This window comes from Falco cherrug, chromosome 8 (assembly GCF_023634085.1).
Source record: "Falco cherrug isolate bFalChe1 chromosome 8, bFalChe1.pri, whole genome shotgun sequence".
Lineage (NCBI taxonomy): Eukaryota > Metazoa > Chordata > Aves > Falconiformes > Falconidae > Falco > Falco cherrug.
Window position 1 is genome coordinate 54,257,539 of NC_073704.1, and position 16,466 is coordinate 54,274,004.

The 16,466-nt window shown below is 50.6% G+C and overlaps 1 protein-coding gene and 1 long non-coding RNA gene across 2 annotated transcripts in view; one reads left to right on the forward strand and one right to left on the reverse strand.

The window, feature by feature from the left end:
• LOC114015894 (uncharacterized) overlaps positions 1-16,466 on the forward strand; it is a 258,485-nt gene that overhangs the window by 28,216 nt on the left and 213,803 nt on the right. The gene's annotated exons all lie outside the window — the stretch shown is intronic.
• Positions 897-13,442, reverse strand: STC2 (stanniocalcin 2). The gene is made up of 4 exons (XM_055717915.1): positions 13,162-13,442; positions 10,873-11,015; positions 8,155-8,366; positions 897-4,535 (listed from the first exon to the last, which is right to left on the reverse strand). The coding sequence occupies exons 1-4, from the start codon at positions 13,310-13,312 to the stop codon at positions 4,148-4,150; spliced, it is 894 nt and encodes a 297-aa protein (XP_055573890.1). The 5' UTR covers positions 13,313-13,442; the 3' UTR covers positions 897-4,147.

The window sequence follows — 16,466 nt, forward strand, 5'->3', positions numbered from 1 at the left end:
TAGCTGACAGTGGAGAGCCAAATGGATGTCCTCTGTTTTTAAGGTACAACCTTGAAAGGGTAACTCTTGCTGTTACATGGACTAGGTCTTTTATAGATGCAGGACAAATCTTACCAGATATTACAGCTTTTAGAAAGCATCACTGTTGTTCTTGGGTCTAGCTGAAGTCCAGTGCTTGGAGCTTTGGTCCTGCACTGGGGGCTGCTGACACCTTGCCCACGGGTGGGTGCTGTGGTCAGCCACAGATCCCCTTCCCAGCCCTTATGGGATGCCGAGCTGCACCCATAGCCAACCTGGCTGAGCACAGCGTGCCACCTCCCAAGGGACTTTTGTAATCCAAGATCATCTGGATAGGGAGAAGAAACCCATAAGCATCTGCATCCCCATACTCCCTTCCCAACCTGAATACTGACTAATTCAAAGCAGATGAGGTGGCTCTCGACATGCTGCAATGAACCCGACCCATGGCTCCTGCTAGGGGAAAAAAACCTCCTGAAACAAGCAGGGGCTTTTTCTGAGCCTGATAAGGGCACGAGCTTCTGCTCCGCATGTTTTTCATCCTCTAGTTTGTTCCCCACCTCCCTTTCCCCTCAAACCAAGCTGCCAGGTCCCAGCTAAGCAGCCAGCAAGGTCTCCCTTTCCCAGGGAATGCCACAGTGGTGACGAGGTCTCTGCCCCTGCACCAGCCCTCCCTGTACAGAGGAAGGGCTGGCTCCATCCCCGCATCCCACCCCAGCCCCAGCCAAGGCCCTGCTGCAGGGGGGGAACGACCCTGGGGGGCGAGCAGCCAGGGTACCTCTGCCCCCCTCAGCTGAAGCTGCTGGCCCAGGTTCAGGGAGATTTTCTTACCCCCTACAGCAGCAGCTGAAATTCCAGCTAAACAGAACCCAGCCACAGACTTATTCAAAACATTTATTAGTGTTTAAGGAAAATAATAGTGTGAAAGGTACAGAACTTTGTCTAAAGCCATATGCATTTTCTCTTTTTACAAGCTTATTTGGCTGCAACTTCTACATGAGACTAAACTAGTATGTTTTTCTCCCAGAGATTTTGGAATTAAGGACAGTTTGTCTTTTTTTTTTTTTTTTTTCCTTTTCTTTTTTTTTTCCTTAGTTCAGCACTTTTAAGTTAGGACAGCATTTTCCAGGGTTTACTGCTATCTTTTTCCAGTAGGCATTTTGCTTCTCCCAGTATTTTCATTCCAGAACAAGGCTCATTCCAGATGCAAAGCATAAAGGAAACATTCATACCTTGGCTTTTAAGCTAAACCTCCTTCGTGAACAGCAAGTTCATAAGGAATGTTAATTAAAGCATCATACAGTATCTAAATGGAGATTTTTTGTCTTTTTTATAAAGAATTAAGGCTATGTAGATGTCACAATAAAATAATCTCAGGTAAAACGCACCCTATTTGTTAGATATGAAAGAAGGTTTAACAATAAATAAATGATTTATGCTGTCAATAACATTATGGAACTGTATAAAACTATATTTATGCAGCTTTAAACATAAAAAAACCATACTAGTGGCATGAATATATACAACACAGGTCATGACGTACGTTTAAATTATCATAGCCAGCAGTGTTCTTTTTTAAATGGGGACACTATAATAAATAGAAATGTTAAATATTTACAATAATAGCATATGTGGAATCAGTAGATGAACACATAAAATCTTCACACACAGAGGAAAAAAAAAATTATGCCTTATACAAAATTCCCTCCCACCCACAGCTTGCCCTCCCCCGCCCCCAAATTTTCATTGACTAAAGAAGGGGAGTATACAATTTCCCCCACAGAACAACTGAATACAAATAAAACTGTATGCATGCTGAGGTGATATGTTGACTGAGACATTCAAGGATGTAGATCTATGTTTGGTTCCCATTGATGAATCAGACCTCTAATGAGAGAGGGGTCTCATTTTAGTCCAAAGCAAGACCATTACATTGGTAGTGAGTTGTTTCTGTGGTTTTTTTTTTGGTTTTTTTTTTTTTTTTTTTTTTTTTTTGCTAAAATGCTTGGATTGTCTTTTTGGTTTGAGCTTGTTCTTCGTGGTGGCTGTATGCCGCCAAGGGGGAGAGGACGCTCGCAGGAAACCCATGGAGGCACGCTAGAAACCTTCTTAGGGTACCACCAGCAGCCACTGGGGGTTTGGAGCAGAGGAGCTGGCCGTCAGGGTCCCGAGCCCACCTTGGCAAGTTCCTCTGTGGGACAGCCAGGGTGCCCCTTCCGTGGGAGAGCTGTACCATCACCCAGCCGGGCAGCCGGCACTCTGTGCCAGGAGCTCCGCTCCTCTGGTCAGCATGGGCTTTGCTGTTACAGTACCTGGCCGGATCCCACCTCTTCCCAATGGAGTCAAATGACAATTTTGTCACAGAACTTAGCTAAAACCAGGCAGGATCAAGATCATGTCTTCAAAGACCTGGTGATCACATAGAGACACACCTTTTCAACTTAATGGTCCTCTCTTGCTTCCTACGTGGCTTCTATTAAAAGCAATGCCTATAACGTCTGCGGGTGGATACATGCATTAAACCCTGAATATAGCTATTAGGAGCTGTGTTCACTTAGCAGTAACAAAAATCTTGAGTTGGAAATTGTAGCCAAATTCCAACACCCTCTACTGTTTATACAGCTCCTTCCCACCATGCGACAAGGCGTACGTTAGTTCACTGGGTACGTTCTGTCTCTACTGAACTGCCTTCCTGCCCCCACAGCTTTCCTCCCAAACTTTCTAAATGAGAAGGCTCAAATCCCTGGTGTGATTCCCACTTTCTAAGAAAACTCGCTTTTTCTCCAGAGGAAGCTAAAGAGCTCGCCCTTCTGTCCCCGTGGATGCTGTAACCTCCATTTCCAGTACAGTATCTGGGGATATAGGACTGCAGATCTGCAACCTGAGAATTACAATTGCATAGGGGGTAGGAGAGATGTGCCCAAACACCTCATTCACGCTTACAACTGCTTAGAAACAACACGCTCTTGACACTCTTCATCTTTAGTAACTCATTCTGCAGAGAATGGTGGTCATTTAAAAAGAAAAACCCCAAGCCAACCCCCTCTCCTTATCTTTGGCATTTGGTTAAACCACAGCTGATAGGTAGGTTAGAGCAGGGCTCCACACCCCAGCAAACCACACCACGCTACTGCTAAGGACAGACAGATTTCCAATGGGCCTTCAACCCAGCCCTACAGAAGAACTAAGTACGTGGGGTCCTTCGCTGCCTGAGCCTGTGCCCATCCTTTTAAGCTCGGGCTGTCCTTCAGGGTGGAGGACCTGTATCACTGAGTGGGCAGGTGTAAGCAGAGAATATGCACAGGGTTTTTACAAGTCCACGAGCATACTCTTGGGGGGTCCTCTATACTGTGCAAGTCATAACAGTCACATTGCCCTGTCTGGAAGCTGACTTCTCACCTTTGACGTGCTGAAGTGACTGGATTAGCAAGTGTCGAGTTATGCAGTGGTTAAAAAACAAACAGGGGGCACTTCAACTAGGCAGCATCACCCAGATGGGAACAATGGCTCAGAAGTTAGTTAACAGAAAGCGGTGGAGCTCTGGACCGCACAGCTCCTGTGCAAGAGACAGGGTAGCTGTTTCATTAGAGAGCGTCACATAGAGAGCCTTGAGCTCTTGCATTCTCAGCCACAGGCAGAAACCAAATCCCCCTGGAATTCAGCCATCTGCTGTAAGGCTGTGCCCTAAACCTTTGGAGGTGCTAAGCCACAAGCAGCCACATGCAATCTGGCAGAGCCCTCTTGGAACCTTCTCCCCAGCCAAGGGGACCAAGAAAAAAAACCAAACACCACAAACCCCTAAAACAACCCAACAACCCCCCAAACAAGATCCTAAATTTCAGCTGATGTCCGTTTCATAAAAAAGGGGAAAAGAATTTAGTCAGAGACATTTTGCCACGCTTGGTGGCTGCTCAAGTGTTGAGTTTGCTGGATCGTTAACTCATTGCCACTGCTCTCCCTTTGCTACTATATACACTGTTGCCGAGGTCCATATATATCTTGCAATGCCCTGTGCTTGACCTCTGAATGGGAAATGCTTTGGAATGTCCATAGACGGGAAGATGGGACTCAACGGAGGAAGTTTCCAGTGGAGGGGGAGCATGGGGGGAACGGGGAGTTGGTGCCTTTTTCACCTCCGGATGTCAGAGAAGTCGGACAGTTCGTCTGCCCGGTCCATGATCCCATGTGGCCCTTTGGGACCGTGGCCCCCAGCTTTCACCCGGGCATGGGCGTTCAAGTGGCCCTTAGTACCTCTCTCTGCCTTAGATGCTCGTGAGCTCTCCCGGTGGTCAGAGTCGGCCAGCATGTCCCCTCGGCCAGCAGCGCCTTTGCTGGCTTCACCCGGCTTCTTCTCGGGACCCAGGATGGTGTCACCATGCACAGCCGAGGTGCAGAAGCTCAGGATGGAACAGAGACTTCCCCAGTTCTGTTCACACTGGGCCTGGACGCTTCTTGTTATTGCCTTTTTCACCTCCTCGCCACAGGTGAGCAGGATATTCACGAGGTCAACATATGGCCTAGAGGTAAAGGAAACAGTGAAAGGGGAGTCAAAAAAGATGTGAGTCAGCAAACACGTGGAACAGCCCCCCCGGCTTACCCTCCCCTGTGCACCGCACAGTTCAGCAGTGTTAGCCCCCCGCTACCCGCTGACCCGGCAGCCTTGCAGACCAATTCTGCACCGTATGTTTATTACACGATGTATTCTATTCCAATTGGCCACAATGCTGTAAGAAACGTGTATGATGGCATCCTGTCAAATGAAGCTTCGCTCAAGTGCTGGATCTGCCTTGATTGCTCCCCCACCGGGGATGCTCTGGGAGAACTGTAATGTTCACCAGAGGAATACGAGGTCTACAGGCTTGGCAAACCAGGCTGTCGAAGGGAAGAACTACTGTCTCACACCTCCCGCATCTCTCTCTGTCTGAGCCCCTTCACCTTTACTAGTCAGGATACACGACAAAGGAAACCTGCTTGGGTCCAGAGCCATCAACTCCATCAAGCAGCTTGCTATATCCCGGCGCACGGCTGGTACAGAGCGTACAGCGATCACTAGTCTGCAAGAGGGAGGCATTTCCTCCCCTCTGTGAAAAGCAACAGCAACTCTGCTGGAGGTTCTCTGGCTTTTCTCATCGTCTTTAGCTTTCCCTGAAGCACCAGGTGTTGATCTCCACCACAAGCAAGATCCTGTCTGGACTCAGGATCTCACTGCACAGAGCTCACACAGAAATCCACTTTGGTGGCATTGTTTCCTCCCACACCAAGATATTTTTCCTTTATTTCCTTACAGAGCACAGCTTTCAGCATATACCTTTTCCCAGCCAAAGAAGGACTTCAAATGCACCATGGCCAAATACCGTTCCTGCTTCCCATCTGTTCCCCTGTGCTCCCCCAGCACTCGCAGCCCCAGCGCAGGCACTCCGGCTTCCTCAGCCACAGGTCACTGAGTGCAGCAATTTTAAAATAGTTGCGGTCGCCAGTTTTTGTGGGTCAATATTGATGTTGTTTACTGACGCAACCGCTCAGCTGCTAGCGGGCCCAGGAGGACATGCTTTAAAGTCTTCCATGGTGGGAGCCATCCACCATGCAAGTGCAGAACGGTCTGGGGTCAGCAGTCGTGGTTGTATGGGGTGGGGGGGGGGGGGTTGCGCCTGGGCACACGCCACCAGCTCTGGTGGCTGCGGACAAGTCTAAATCTCTTCCCACAAACTAAGTCTGAAGAGACAAGGAAAACCAACAGATAATGATCAGTGTCTGCCACTGCCCTGATTTTACTCTGCCCAACTGCTTCAACTCATTTGCAATGACTAATCTTGGACAGCCACCTACTTCCCCCCCTATCGCAAAATATTTCCCATGTTTGGATTGTTTCTGCCGTTTAAAAAAAAAAAAAAATTACTTGGAATGCGACCGATCTGCCAGAGCCTGTCACCACTTCCACCATAGCAAATCAGCCTGACCCCCACCCCACCGCAGCTGACTCAGGAGGAGACTTCGCTGCCCCGATTGCCTTCCTCAACCCTCGTCGGGAGAAGAGTCAGAGAATAAATCTGAGAGCTGCCACTTGCTTCTCCGCTCTTAGCTTTTGCTTTAAATGTGAACTAGAAGAATGAGAGAGAACCGAGCACATTGCATACAAAGTGATCCAGCAGCAGGAAGGAGGAAAAAAAAATATAAAAAAATGGAAAGTTGTTGAAATTGGGCATAACCTTTGCAAAAAATCTTTGTAAGAAAAACATTGCTGGTATGACTAAAAAGTGGCTTAGCTGCCAAATATTTCAGGTATTCAGAGCCTGCCAGAGCCCTGTGGATTAATACTGGCCCATTTCTCCTTCGCTGTTTTACTTTCTGCATTTCAGCTGGCCTGACCATAGTACCTGAACTGAGCACAAGGCTGCAAGTCAGCAGACGTGATTTTATTTCCAGCTCTGCCACACTTGCCCATTGATCTTGAACAAGTTCCCTAGTTCAAGAGCTTCGGTAGATGGCCTCTAAATTTAGGGGAGGGGAGGAGGCTGGCTGGCTTCTATTTGGGGAGTCCTGCACAGGAGAGCCAAGCTCTGACTCTGCGAGATGCTGAAGCGTAGGAAGCTCTAAATGAATTTGTGCAAATTATAGGTGTTCAGCTGAATGACCCCTCTCTTCTGAAACTGAGAACCCCCCAAGTTAAGCTCCCCAGAAATAAGCAGCTGCCTTTGAGCCAGTCCAGCTTTAGTGTGTTCGTAAAATAAGGATAACTTAATCCTCTTTGGAGAGGCTTTTGATTCTCATAGTTCTCCTCATCCCCAAATGATGGGGGGAGGGGTTTGTGTGTGTTAATTTGTGCCAGGTACCCAGTTTACAGCCTACCAATGCAGCCTGAGCAGCACCTGCAGAGAGGTGCTGCTGTGCAGGATGGAGCCCTGCTTCCCCTCTCCCCCAGCCAGCGTGATGCTGCCCTTCGCCCTGGGCACAGCCAGCAGCCCTGCTGAGGCCAGGTCCTGCCACCAGCCATGCCTTTGATCCCAGCCTCAGCTATATCCATGGAAAAGACCTTGCTTTCAGGCCACCATGTCCAGCTTGTACAAACCACAGCAGACTATTCTGCACTTGAGAGTAAACTGCTGTCTCTCTGCAACTGCAGCTTAAGTATTGGGGGCGTTTTTTCAACACAAAGTAAGGGAATCTAAGCACCAATGCAAATGTAAGGCTAAAGGTCCAAAAGAAATTATTCTGTAAAAACCATTTATCTGTCACGATTGATGGGATTTGGAGTTTCTATGCCAATATCTGCTACGGATAAAAAGGCACAGAGGCGTGGTAGGAAGATGCTCCAAGGTAAAGGCTCTTGCCAGGCTGTGGCTCAGCCTTCTTGTTTGAGAGCAAGATGTTCATCTGCAAGAAAAACAGGCTCCGATTTTTGCATTTGTGCACAAAGAGTTGTTACAAATGGCTTGTGACTGGTTTGTTGCTGTCATGTAGTAGCTTTGATCAATTCCAAACAGGGTTTGTGCCTGCCATTCCTCAGGGGGCAGCTGTGTTCCCAGTCAGAGGGATGAACTCCTCAAAATCTGACTTGTGCCTTCATTTTGTACACCTTTATGTTTTATTAAAAAGCATCTGAGATTAATAAAGAGTAAGATGAATGGGAGATTACCTGGGGGACTGCAGCTCTTTCAGGGACAATTAACTACAAGACATTTGAAAGTATGTATTTAAAGAAGAAATTATCATCTTGCTGACAACTTTACATAGACTTTCTTCCCCCTTCTCCTCTAGCTGTCATCTTTAACAGGATACTGGGGTCAGGAACGGTGCCTTTGAGCTCAGAAAGCACAGAGACATTGCAAGATGCCTCTGGAAACAGCAGGACCAAGGAGTCATACAGCAGGACCAAGGAGTCATACATACATAAAGAGCCAGATCCAACTTCAACCCATTTCATCTCCTTCCACAGCCACATCCAACCCTCTAAACAAACTAGTCTTCAAGGGCCCTGTGAAGAAAGCATTACCTTGGTCTTGTACATGGGAAAACAAGACACGCTTAAGGCCAGAAGGAGGTGAAACAGCTCTTGGGCAGGTGCACAGCCCATTGGCACCACCGCGCTCCTGGAAGGAGCTCCCACGCCTCTGACTGCACTAGCACGGAGGCACTTACTCATGCTGCAGCAGGTCTTTGAAGTGAATCATCTCCACAATGACCTGGACGTTCTCCTTGGCAGCGGAGCAGAGGTCATGCTTCAGGTAGCACTCCCGCTGTAACTGGAACACCATCTCTTTAATGGCAGGGCACTTACGGCTGATGCAGCTGAATTTATGCCTCAAGGCATGAGCCTTACACTTCAGAGCGTCTTTAATGAAAGATTTTCCCTGAGAAGAAAAGAAATGGAGTAGGTCTGTATTTCTGTCCATTAAGCACAGCAGCTGATTTATGCCCAGCCAACTGCTCCTCTGTTGGACAATGTCAAGGATTATTACATTGCTAAGGGTATCACTTAAAGGCTTTTCCCCCTCTTTTTGTTTCTCTGCCCTTAAAGGCCACACCAAGTTACCTGGCTTTGCTATCCCAGTGGAGCTGAACGCACAGGGCTTCCTCACTGGTATTTTGGGGTCTCCTCTGCTCCAAGAGCTGAACGCCCAGCAAAGGAAAGTGCAAAAGTAAGCACGTAGAAATCATTCAGTGCTCGAGTTACTGGCTTCATTCACTTCTGGGGTGGCAGCACAGCAAGTTTGCCCAAAGGTGAGGACATCCTGCCATGGCTGAGGTCCCCAGGACCACAAGCAGATGCCCATTCAGTAACTGCAAAGTAAGGTTTCTTTTAATTTTAAAACCAGTTTGCAAACTCATAGACAGGAATGCACCATCTATAGGCACCTGTCCCATTCCCCAGCTGTCTGTATTTTCTCTACTGCTTCCTCAGAGAGGGACTCAAATCAGCACTAGTGATAATCCTACACTGTCTTGATGCCTGTTTACTGCAAGAACTTGTAAGTGAGATTAAGCAAATCAGAGCAAGAAACTGAAAAGTCACAGGAAAGCTGCTTTAGCAGCATCTCTTTAACTGCTGTTTCTGATTCTTTCATTCTTTCGCTTAGTGGGCATCAAACCCATCCCTTCCTTTTCTCTCTGCTATCTGACACTAACTGCAACACATGGTGCATCTGGTGCAGTCTGACAGCGCTGCTCAGGCTCCCTTTACTTTGCTGAGCATCCTGCATTGCCTCCATCTCTTCATTAACTTCAGATTATTTTACACAAGCGCTTCATGAAAACCGAATTCTTGTTATCCTTTATCCAAAGGGTACACTGGGACAGCTCCACTGACATTAACTAAGATTCACCCAGACCTGCAAGCAAACATTGTCCCCAGATTGTTTCAAGTCAGAAATATTTCTTGCCGATCAAAGAACCACTTCAGTTGTCATCCCTTTCTATTCCCCATACTAAAGGCACTTACATGCCCTTCCCTTAAGTAATGAACATGCACATCACAGTAGGCAAATAAGGATAAAAAAGAAAATTCTTATATAAACCAAATCTGACATCAACTGTCAGGTTTCAGAAAGAGAGAAGAGCAGAAAGCAGAGAACAGAACGTGGCCAGTGTTAGTCTTGTCATTTAACACAGCCTGAAATAACTGCAGATAATACAGAAATGAGCCATGAAAAGCCATGTTGTAGCAGAGGCTAAAGTCACCTCCACATTCAATAAAGCTCCAGGGGTTTAATACCTCTGCAGTGCGATGGAGGCAGCCTGGGTGTGGCATGTGCTGTATTTGATTGGCAATATCTGGGGATCCCAGGGAGCAGGCAGCGATGGCTATGCTCAGCCCTCACAGGCACTCTTCCCCCCCTCCCAACAGGGCTTACTCCTTCGGTCAACTCTGTTCACTGACAGAACATTGTGCAAGAATAAATGAGTATCTTCTGGAAGCCACTCGGAAATTAAGTTGAAGGTTTTCACATACCCACAGATGAAATGATTCCCGTTTTAATGGCTAGCTAGACCCTTCCGACATCTTTGACAATTTGACCCTACAACTCCAGCACTTAAAGTGTTTCTTGCTGGGTGGTCCCACCATCTCTGATGGAACAGGCTGCATCCCAAAGACAGCTCTACTTCATACCATGCTTTCAACAGTGCCATGTAGCTGGTGCTTTTAGTCAAGTTATACTGTAAACTGCATGGTCAAGCCAAATGCCACTGGCCTGTCGTAATGTTCTCTTCCCTCCACATTGAAATGTGAGAGTAGGTTTAGAAGACATAATAACAGGATGTCTCAATGATACATAAATGATCTGGGGAGAAAATGAAGGAGACAAACTTAATGCCACATACCATCTAAGTAACGTATTTTAACGCTAGTGCTTGAACCAAAGACTTGTTTGGATACAGCAGTTTTAGGAGGTTGCCTGTACTGGTTGTGTGCAAGTCTCGAGAACCAACTCTAGTAACTGTACGTTGGGAAATACTCTGATACATCTAAATGGACTGGGAGCCCAAGCTGCATTTGAGAATCAGCTTTGAACAAACACAAGGCAGAAGTCGAAGCTGCCTAGTGTTTCTGAAAACCGTGTCCAGCTACGTTAGTGTTCTGATTTAGTGATCCTGGGTACAGTAGGTGGAAGTGATCCAGGGATCGCTAGAGACAGCCCGTCTCCCAGGACAGGTTACACACCGCTGCTCTATTACCGCTCTGGGGTTTCAATTGGTCCCATCAACAGAAAAATTCTTAGTGAAGCTGGTCATGTGCAAAAGTAGATTTGTTAAGTAGCAGTAACTTTTTTTTTTTCCAAAGATGCATTAAGGAACTAAAATACATGCCAAGTGTATTATTAGAAGCTAGCAGACATGTAGGACATTTCACCATGTTACCTGGGCATCAAATTTTCCAGCGTTGTGCAGGAATGTCATGCAGATCTCGTGTAAGCCTCGGATCTCGCAAGAATTGTTTTCAAAGCATTCAAAGACTCCACATCCCACATCGCCAGCATTAACCAGGCAGTGCTGGATTTCAGCTAAAATGAGCATCGATTACAGTTAATTTGAAGAACTGTTCATAGGAGCTGGTGGTGAGTAGGGAAAGAGGGAGTTATTTTGCTAACATTATCAGTTCACAAGAAAAGATACATGACAAGCTTTGGTACCCACAGCATGCCCACTTTTTGCAGAAATTAGGCCTAAACTTGGGTGTACTATGTTATGAAAGCGATATCCAAGAAGTAAATGCCAAATCCACTATGCTTACGTCAAGCTGTTTCACTTGAGAACTGTCTAATGCTTTTGCATTCCTCAGGAGCAAAGGACAGGCATGATTTTTGCTGTCCAACTTGTACAAAGCCCCCCTGTCAACTCCGAGTGCCAAAAGGAGAAGCCCAGGACCCAGCCAGCTAAAAGTTCTTGTTTCTAGTACTTTAAGCTGGTTTCTGGTGATTTAGTATGATAATTTTTACAGACTACTGGGCTTCCAGTTGTGATGTCTATGAAGTTAATAGTAAAACTCCCACTGGTAGTGTCCTTTGCACTGAGGGTTGCATAAAGCCGAAACTATGTCCTCACCTACGCAAAAATCAATTGAAAAAATATGTATTTATATATGTAGTACATAAAGTACATCTCCTGGAGCTAGCCATTACATATGTGTTTATTCTGTCCTTTCAGATGTTACGTAATACCGTAAAAAAATGCTGTCTAATACTCACCAAAAAAACCCACCAACAACCCAAACCCAAAAAACCTAATTCTTAACAAGACAGCTTCTGGTCCTTTTAAAAAAATATGGATGTAGTAGTATGGTCAGAGGGAAGGTGGTTGCTGAAAAAGCCCGGGGATAAAGTTAAACAGGGGCAGCTTTTAGACCAGAACTGAGGATGCTAAGAATTCCTGTACTCTGTGCCCTAGTGGTACCTTTAATTAAAGCTCGCCCTTGGGAGCCAGACTAATCCCCCTTCGAACCGCAGCGTGTCTCAGACATCCCCAGCCTCCCCCTCCGCCATGCGGTCCATTTGCAAGTCTTTACAGCAACTTTCAGTCTAATTTCAAGCCGCTGCAAGGCAGAGAGGAGCCGCGGGTGTAAATGCAGAGTTCACATGAACCGCCCCCCCCCCCGCTCAAAACGGAATTACTACCGCTGCCTCCCCCCCCCTCTTCTACCTGCCCCGAGGTGTGTCTGGGGGTGGGACGCGGGAGCCCCGCGGTCGGCTCCCGGGGATGCTCAGCCCCAGGCGGAGAGCTGCGCAAACAGGCGCGCACCGAGGGGGGGGGCGGGGGGGAAAATGGAGCTCTTTGTGGAGCGCTGCGGAGCGCGGAGCCGGGCTGCTCGGGGGCCGGGAGCTCAGCTGTGGTGCTTGTGTTGGCATCCGGATGCAAACCCTTTGCCGGATCACATGTCCTGGCTCCAGCGTGCTGAGAACTGCACAGTGCCGTGATTCACATGTGGCAGTCCCTAATGGGCATTCGTGCATTCCTGCTCGTGTGTGTTTAAACACGTCTCGCAGCACTGAGAGTGTTAACAAAAAAAAAAAAAAAGGGGGGAAGGGGGGTGGGGGGTGGGGAAGGGAAGCGTCTGGATCCCGCGCGCTCTCTTTGCACGGCTGGGAAGCGATCCAGCAAAGTGCACGCCTCAGCTCTCTTTTTCTAGGCAGATAATACCCGGAGGAGGGAGCGCAGGGGGCGGGAGAGGAGGAGAGAAACCCCCGGTCCGTTGCATCATTGCACGACTCCCTATGGAGGAGGCAAAGCACCAGTCATTCCCAGCCGCTTCCCCTTCCCTCCCGTCCGGCCCCGTCCCCCCCGCCCCGTCCCCCCCCCCCCCCCGACCCGGTTTCAAACGCTGCGCCGAGAAACTTTCTCCTCCCCAGCCCGGCACCTCGGCGGGGCTCCCGCCGCCCCCGGCCCCGCTCCCGCCCCGCACCGACGTAGCGTGCCCGGCGCGGCTGCGGAGCCGCTTGGCCCGGAGCGCTGCCGCGGCTGTTGCAAGGGCAACACGTGCTTGGCAAAGCCGGGCTTTACAGGTAATTAGCAGCCAGCTCTTATTTCCTCTGATGATTTATGCCTGACAGTCGGACACCGAAATAAAGCGCCTGTCATAACTCAACGCGGCTATTCCCCCGGTGCATCTGGAGCGCCGGGGACACACGCACGGACCCCCCCGCCCCCCCGTACCTGTGTTCTGCAGGGACAGACGCCCCTTCTGCTGCGGGGTCCTGTCCTGCGGCCCCTCCGGCGGGTGCGTGGCCTCAGTGCCCGCCGCCGCCCGGGCGCTGGCGAGCAGCAGGGCCAGGGCCAGCAGCTTGCCGCGGAGCTCCGCGCACATGGTCGCGCCTTCCCCCCGCCGCCGCCGCGTCCTCCCCCGCGGGGTGCCGCACCCGGGCCCAGCGCGCTCCTCGCCGCGGCCCCGCGAACCGCATGTGCCCGGCGCGGCGGCGAGCGCGGAGTGGCGGCGGCGGTGCCGGAGGGTGCCTCAAATATCCCCGCCGAGCCCCGGTGTCACTCGCATGAGGAAGCCGAGCAGGTGTCGCTCCGCGCCGCGGCCAATGGCAGCCGCCGCCCCGCTCCGCCCGCCCGCCGGGGGCCGGCCCTGCCCCGCCGGCAGGTTGCAGCCGCCCGCCCCCCCGGCCCCCCCGCCCCGCGGGGGATGGGCGTGCGGGGGGCAGCGGGCAGGGACTGCGCCCCGGGCGGCGGCCAGGGGGTGCGAAGGTGCCTTCCCCCGGCGGTATGGGCGAGGGGGGGGGGGGAGAAAAAAAAAAAAAAAGGTGAAAAAGCGGGATTGTGATGATTTGGAGGAGCGGGCTGCTTTGGAGGGGGGTGGCAGCACCGGGAGGCCGGCCCTCCCGGGGATGGGAAAGCAACTTCGGGGCGCCCCAGGCGCCGCCGGTGCCCTTGCGCCGGGAGCAGCGGGGGTGCCCGTGCCGGGCCGCCCGCGCCGGCTGCCCTGCGGCACTGATGTCTCATTGCGAGACTTGATTTAAAACAGAAAAAAAAAAAGGTAAAAATCAGCCGCTCTCCGAAGGAGCAATTGCACTGACTTTCTTGGAAATCCTCCACTCCCTCCTCCTTCCCCCCCCCCCCCCCCCCCCGGGATTTTGTACCCTGCGAGCTCCGAGGGGACTTGGGTCAAATCCATCATCTGGGGGGGCTGGAAGGGGGACGTGGTACCCGAGTGCGGACCCGGCCGGGTGAGCCTTCTTCGGCACCCCCCTCCCCCAACAGCCGCCCCCGGGGAGAGGGAGCATCGCCCTTGCAACACCGCCCCCCCCCCCCCCCCCCCCCCGCGAAGCAAACCCGCAGCCAGCTCTGGCTGCTCCCCTTTGTCCGGTAGCTGGGAGCGTGGCGCGGGGGGTTTGTGTAGGGAAATCTCTAGCAGGTGATGAGAAGTGCCGCGCTCGCTGGGGAGGGGGCGTGCGTGTCCCCCCTCTCCCTGCCGTAATGCACATCAGATGTTTCATCAGACCCCGCAGGCCCCACGCGGCTCCTGCCCCCCCCAGCAGCCCCCGAGCCCCGGGGCGCGCTGGGCCGTGCGGGGGGCGGGGGGTCCCGCCGGGGGGGGGGTGGGGGGTGGGCGCAGCCAGGAATGTCTCCAGCTGCTGCTGCCGCCCGCTTCCTCACAGCTGTCAAAATGCACTTGAGGAAATCCACTCACACCTCCCCGAGCAAGGGTCTCCTCGGCGGGACGTGACACCGTGCTGCAGGACCATGGCTCCAGGGCTGTGCACCAGCCGGCGCGTTTTGACACCCCCCTTGCAGCCCCCTGAGACACCCCCGTCGGTTCTCCCCCCCCCCCCCCCCCCCTCCCGCCCCGGGGCCTTCCCTGATTTTGTCCCAGGCCAGGAGGTTTGTTTGCTGGGTCTGAGTGGTGCAAAGTTTATCATTCTTTAGGGTTTGACTTTGAAACATCTTTAAGATTGAAATTCTTCACGGTGGTGCCAAGCTCGGGTGGAAATTCCCTTTTATCAGGATGCTGCTGCCTTGTGAACCGCAACTTGCAGCTTCCCCCCAAGCAGCCTGCTGTGCCAGCGCCGATGTCTGCAAAGCCCCTGTGCCCCTGGGATGGGCTCTGCCCTTTTTGACAACAGGGCTATTAAAGGAATAGGTTTTTCTTCTTCATTTGTACCTCACCCTGAGTGCCTGGTGGCCCTTCGTTTGTCCTTGTTCTCTTACTATTTATACTGCTGAAGAGTTTTGCTATTTAATTGCCTTTGCTAAGGTCTAACTAGCTTGACTTTAACAGTTCTCAGCTCCAGTGTTCAAAGACCGGGAACTGAATGAAGTCAGGAGCAGCACAGAAGGGAGTAACGGACGGCAGAATTTAAGGGGAGAGCAGTTTCTCCTCCGTGGGAGGAAGTAAGAACCAATGTACTGTTCCTAACCAGCAAGTTTCATACACGTATTATACATATTGTATATGTATATACACTATGTACTAATATAACACATTATCTATTTTCATCTTTCTCTTGTGCCTCACAGATTGTGCTTTCTCCTCATGCCTTTTCTCTGCTGCTTTAGGTCAGATGCTCTCCTGCAACCATTCTTCGTCGATCTTTCTACCTCTTTTTAAAGTCACAATTTTCGGATGGGTTCTGCCCTTTCAACTTAAAGGAATTCTGCACATCCTTCGCGCGCCAGACCCCGTGCTGCTCCCTCTGGCTGACTTCTCCAGCCAGGGCTCATCATTTCTCAGAGCGCGCCCTCGAAGCACGCCGCCTTGGGTGCCCTAGCGCGGCTCGTCCTCCACTTCAGCCGGTATTGTATTAATTGCTCCATTCAAGGTTATTTTCACATCTTTTTCTTACCAAAACCGTGCCGGAAATAGCACCCCCTCGTGTCACTGTTTGGTGAAGAAATGTGCCGGCTGCCAGCGCGTTGAGCGTTCCCTGTCCCCTGCTCGGCAGGCATTGCTGGGCGGCGGGTGGCACTCGCGGCTGTAGGATTTTTCCCTGCTTTTCTCTCCCGAGGTCACCCATCAGGGTGCTTCTGGGATTAGAGAATCTGGTCCCACTCAGCCCTTCCTTGGCAAGGCAAGAAGCTGCGCCTGCATTTTAAAGGTGAGCACAGTCAGGAAAAATGCACATGATAGGCGAGTCATGCTCTAGCAAATTTGGCATCTTTTGGAGCCTGGTGTAACTCGCTCCCCGGCAGCACGATTGACTGCCCGTTCGAGTGCCAGGTAATTTCATAGAATAGTTACCAATTCCAGTGATTTAGAGGCTGGTTTCCAGGAGACCTGCAGCTTTGCTCCAGCGGCAGGGAGCTTGCGTGGACGCAGGCGCCTGATCGCAGGATGGTGTCCGATTGCCAGGCGTTTGATGACGTGTTTGAGGAGTAACACTTCAGAGAGGATCACAAGTATTTCCAGCAGTTTTGAACAACTGTTGGCTTTTAGGAATACACTTTTGAGTTCCCTTTAGCCAACATACCTAGGTTTTACTTTTTGAGAGTGTTTCATAATTTGATTAAAACTTTACATG

Bases quoted from the DNA above. Each gene is read 5' to 3' on its own strand.
- STC2 (XM_055717915.1), bottom strand. From the start codon at position 13,312: ATGTGCGCGGAGCTCCGCGGCAAGCTGCTGGCCCTGGCCCTGCTGCTC. The intron at 11,016-13,161 runs GTACGGGGGGGC...TGCTCATTTTAG, and splicing joins TCTGTCCCTGCAGAACACAG to CTGAAATCCAGCACTGCCTG. The intron at 8,367-10,872 runs GTAACATGGTGA...TTTTCTTCTCAG, and splicing joins CTGGAAAATTTGATGCCCAG to GGAAAATCTTTCATTAAAGA.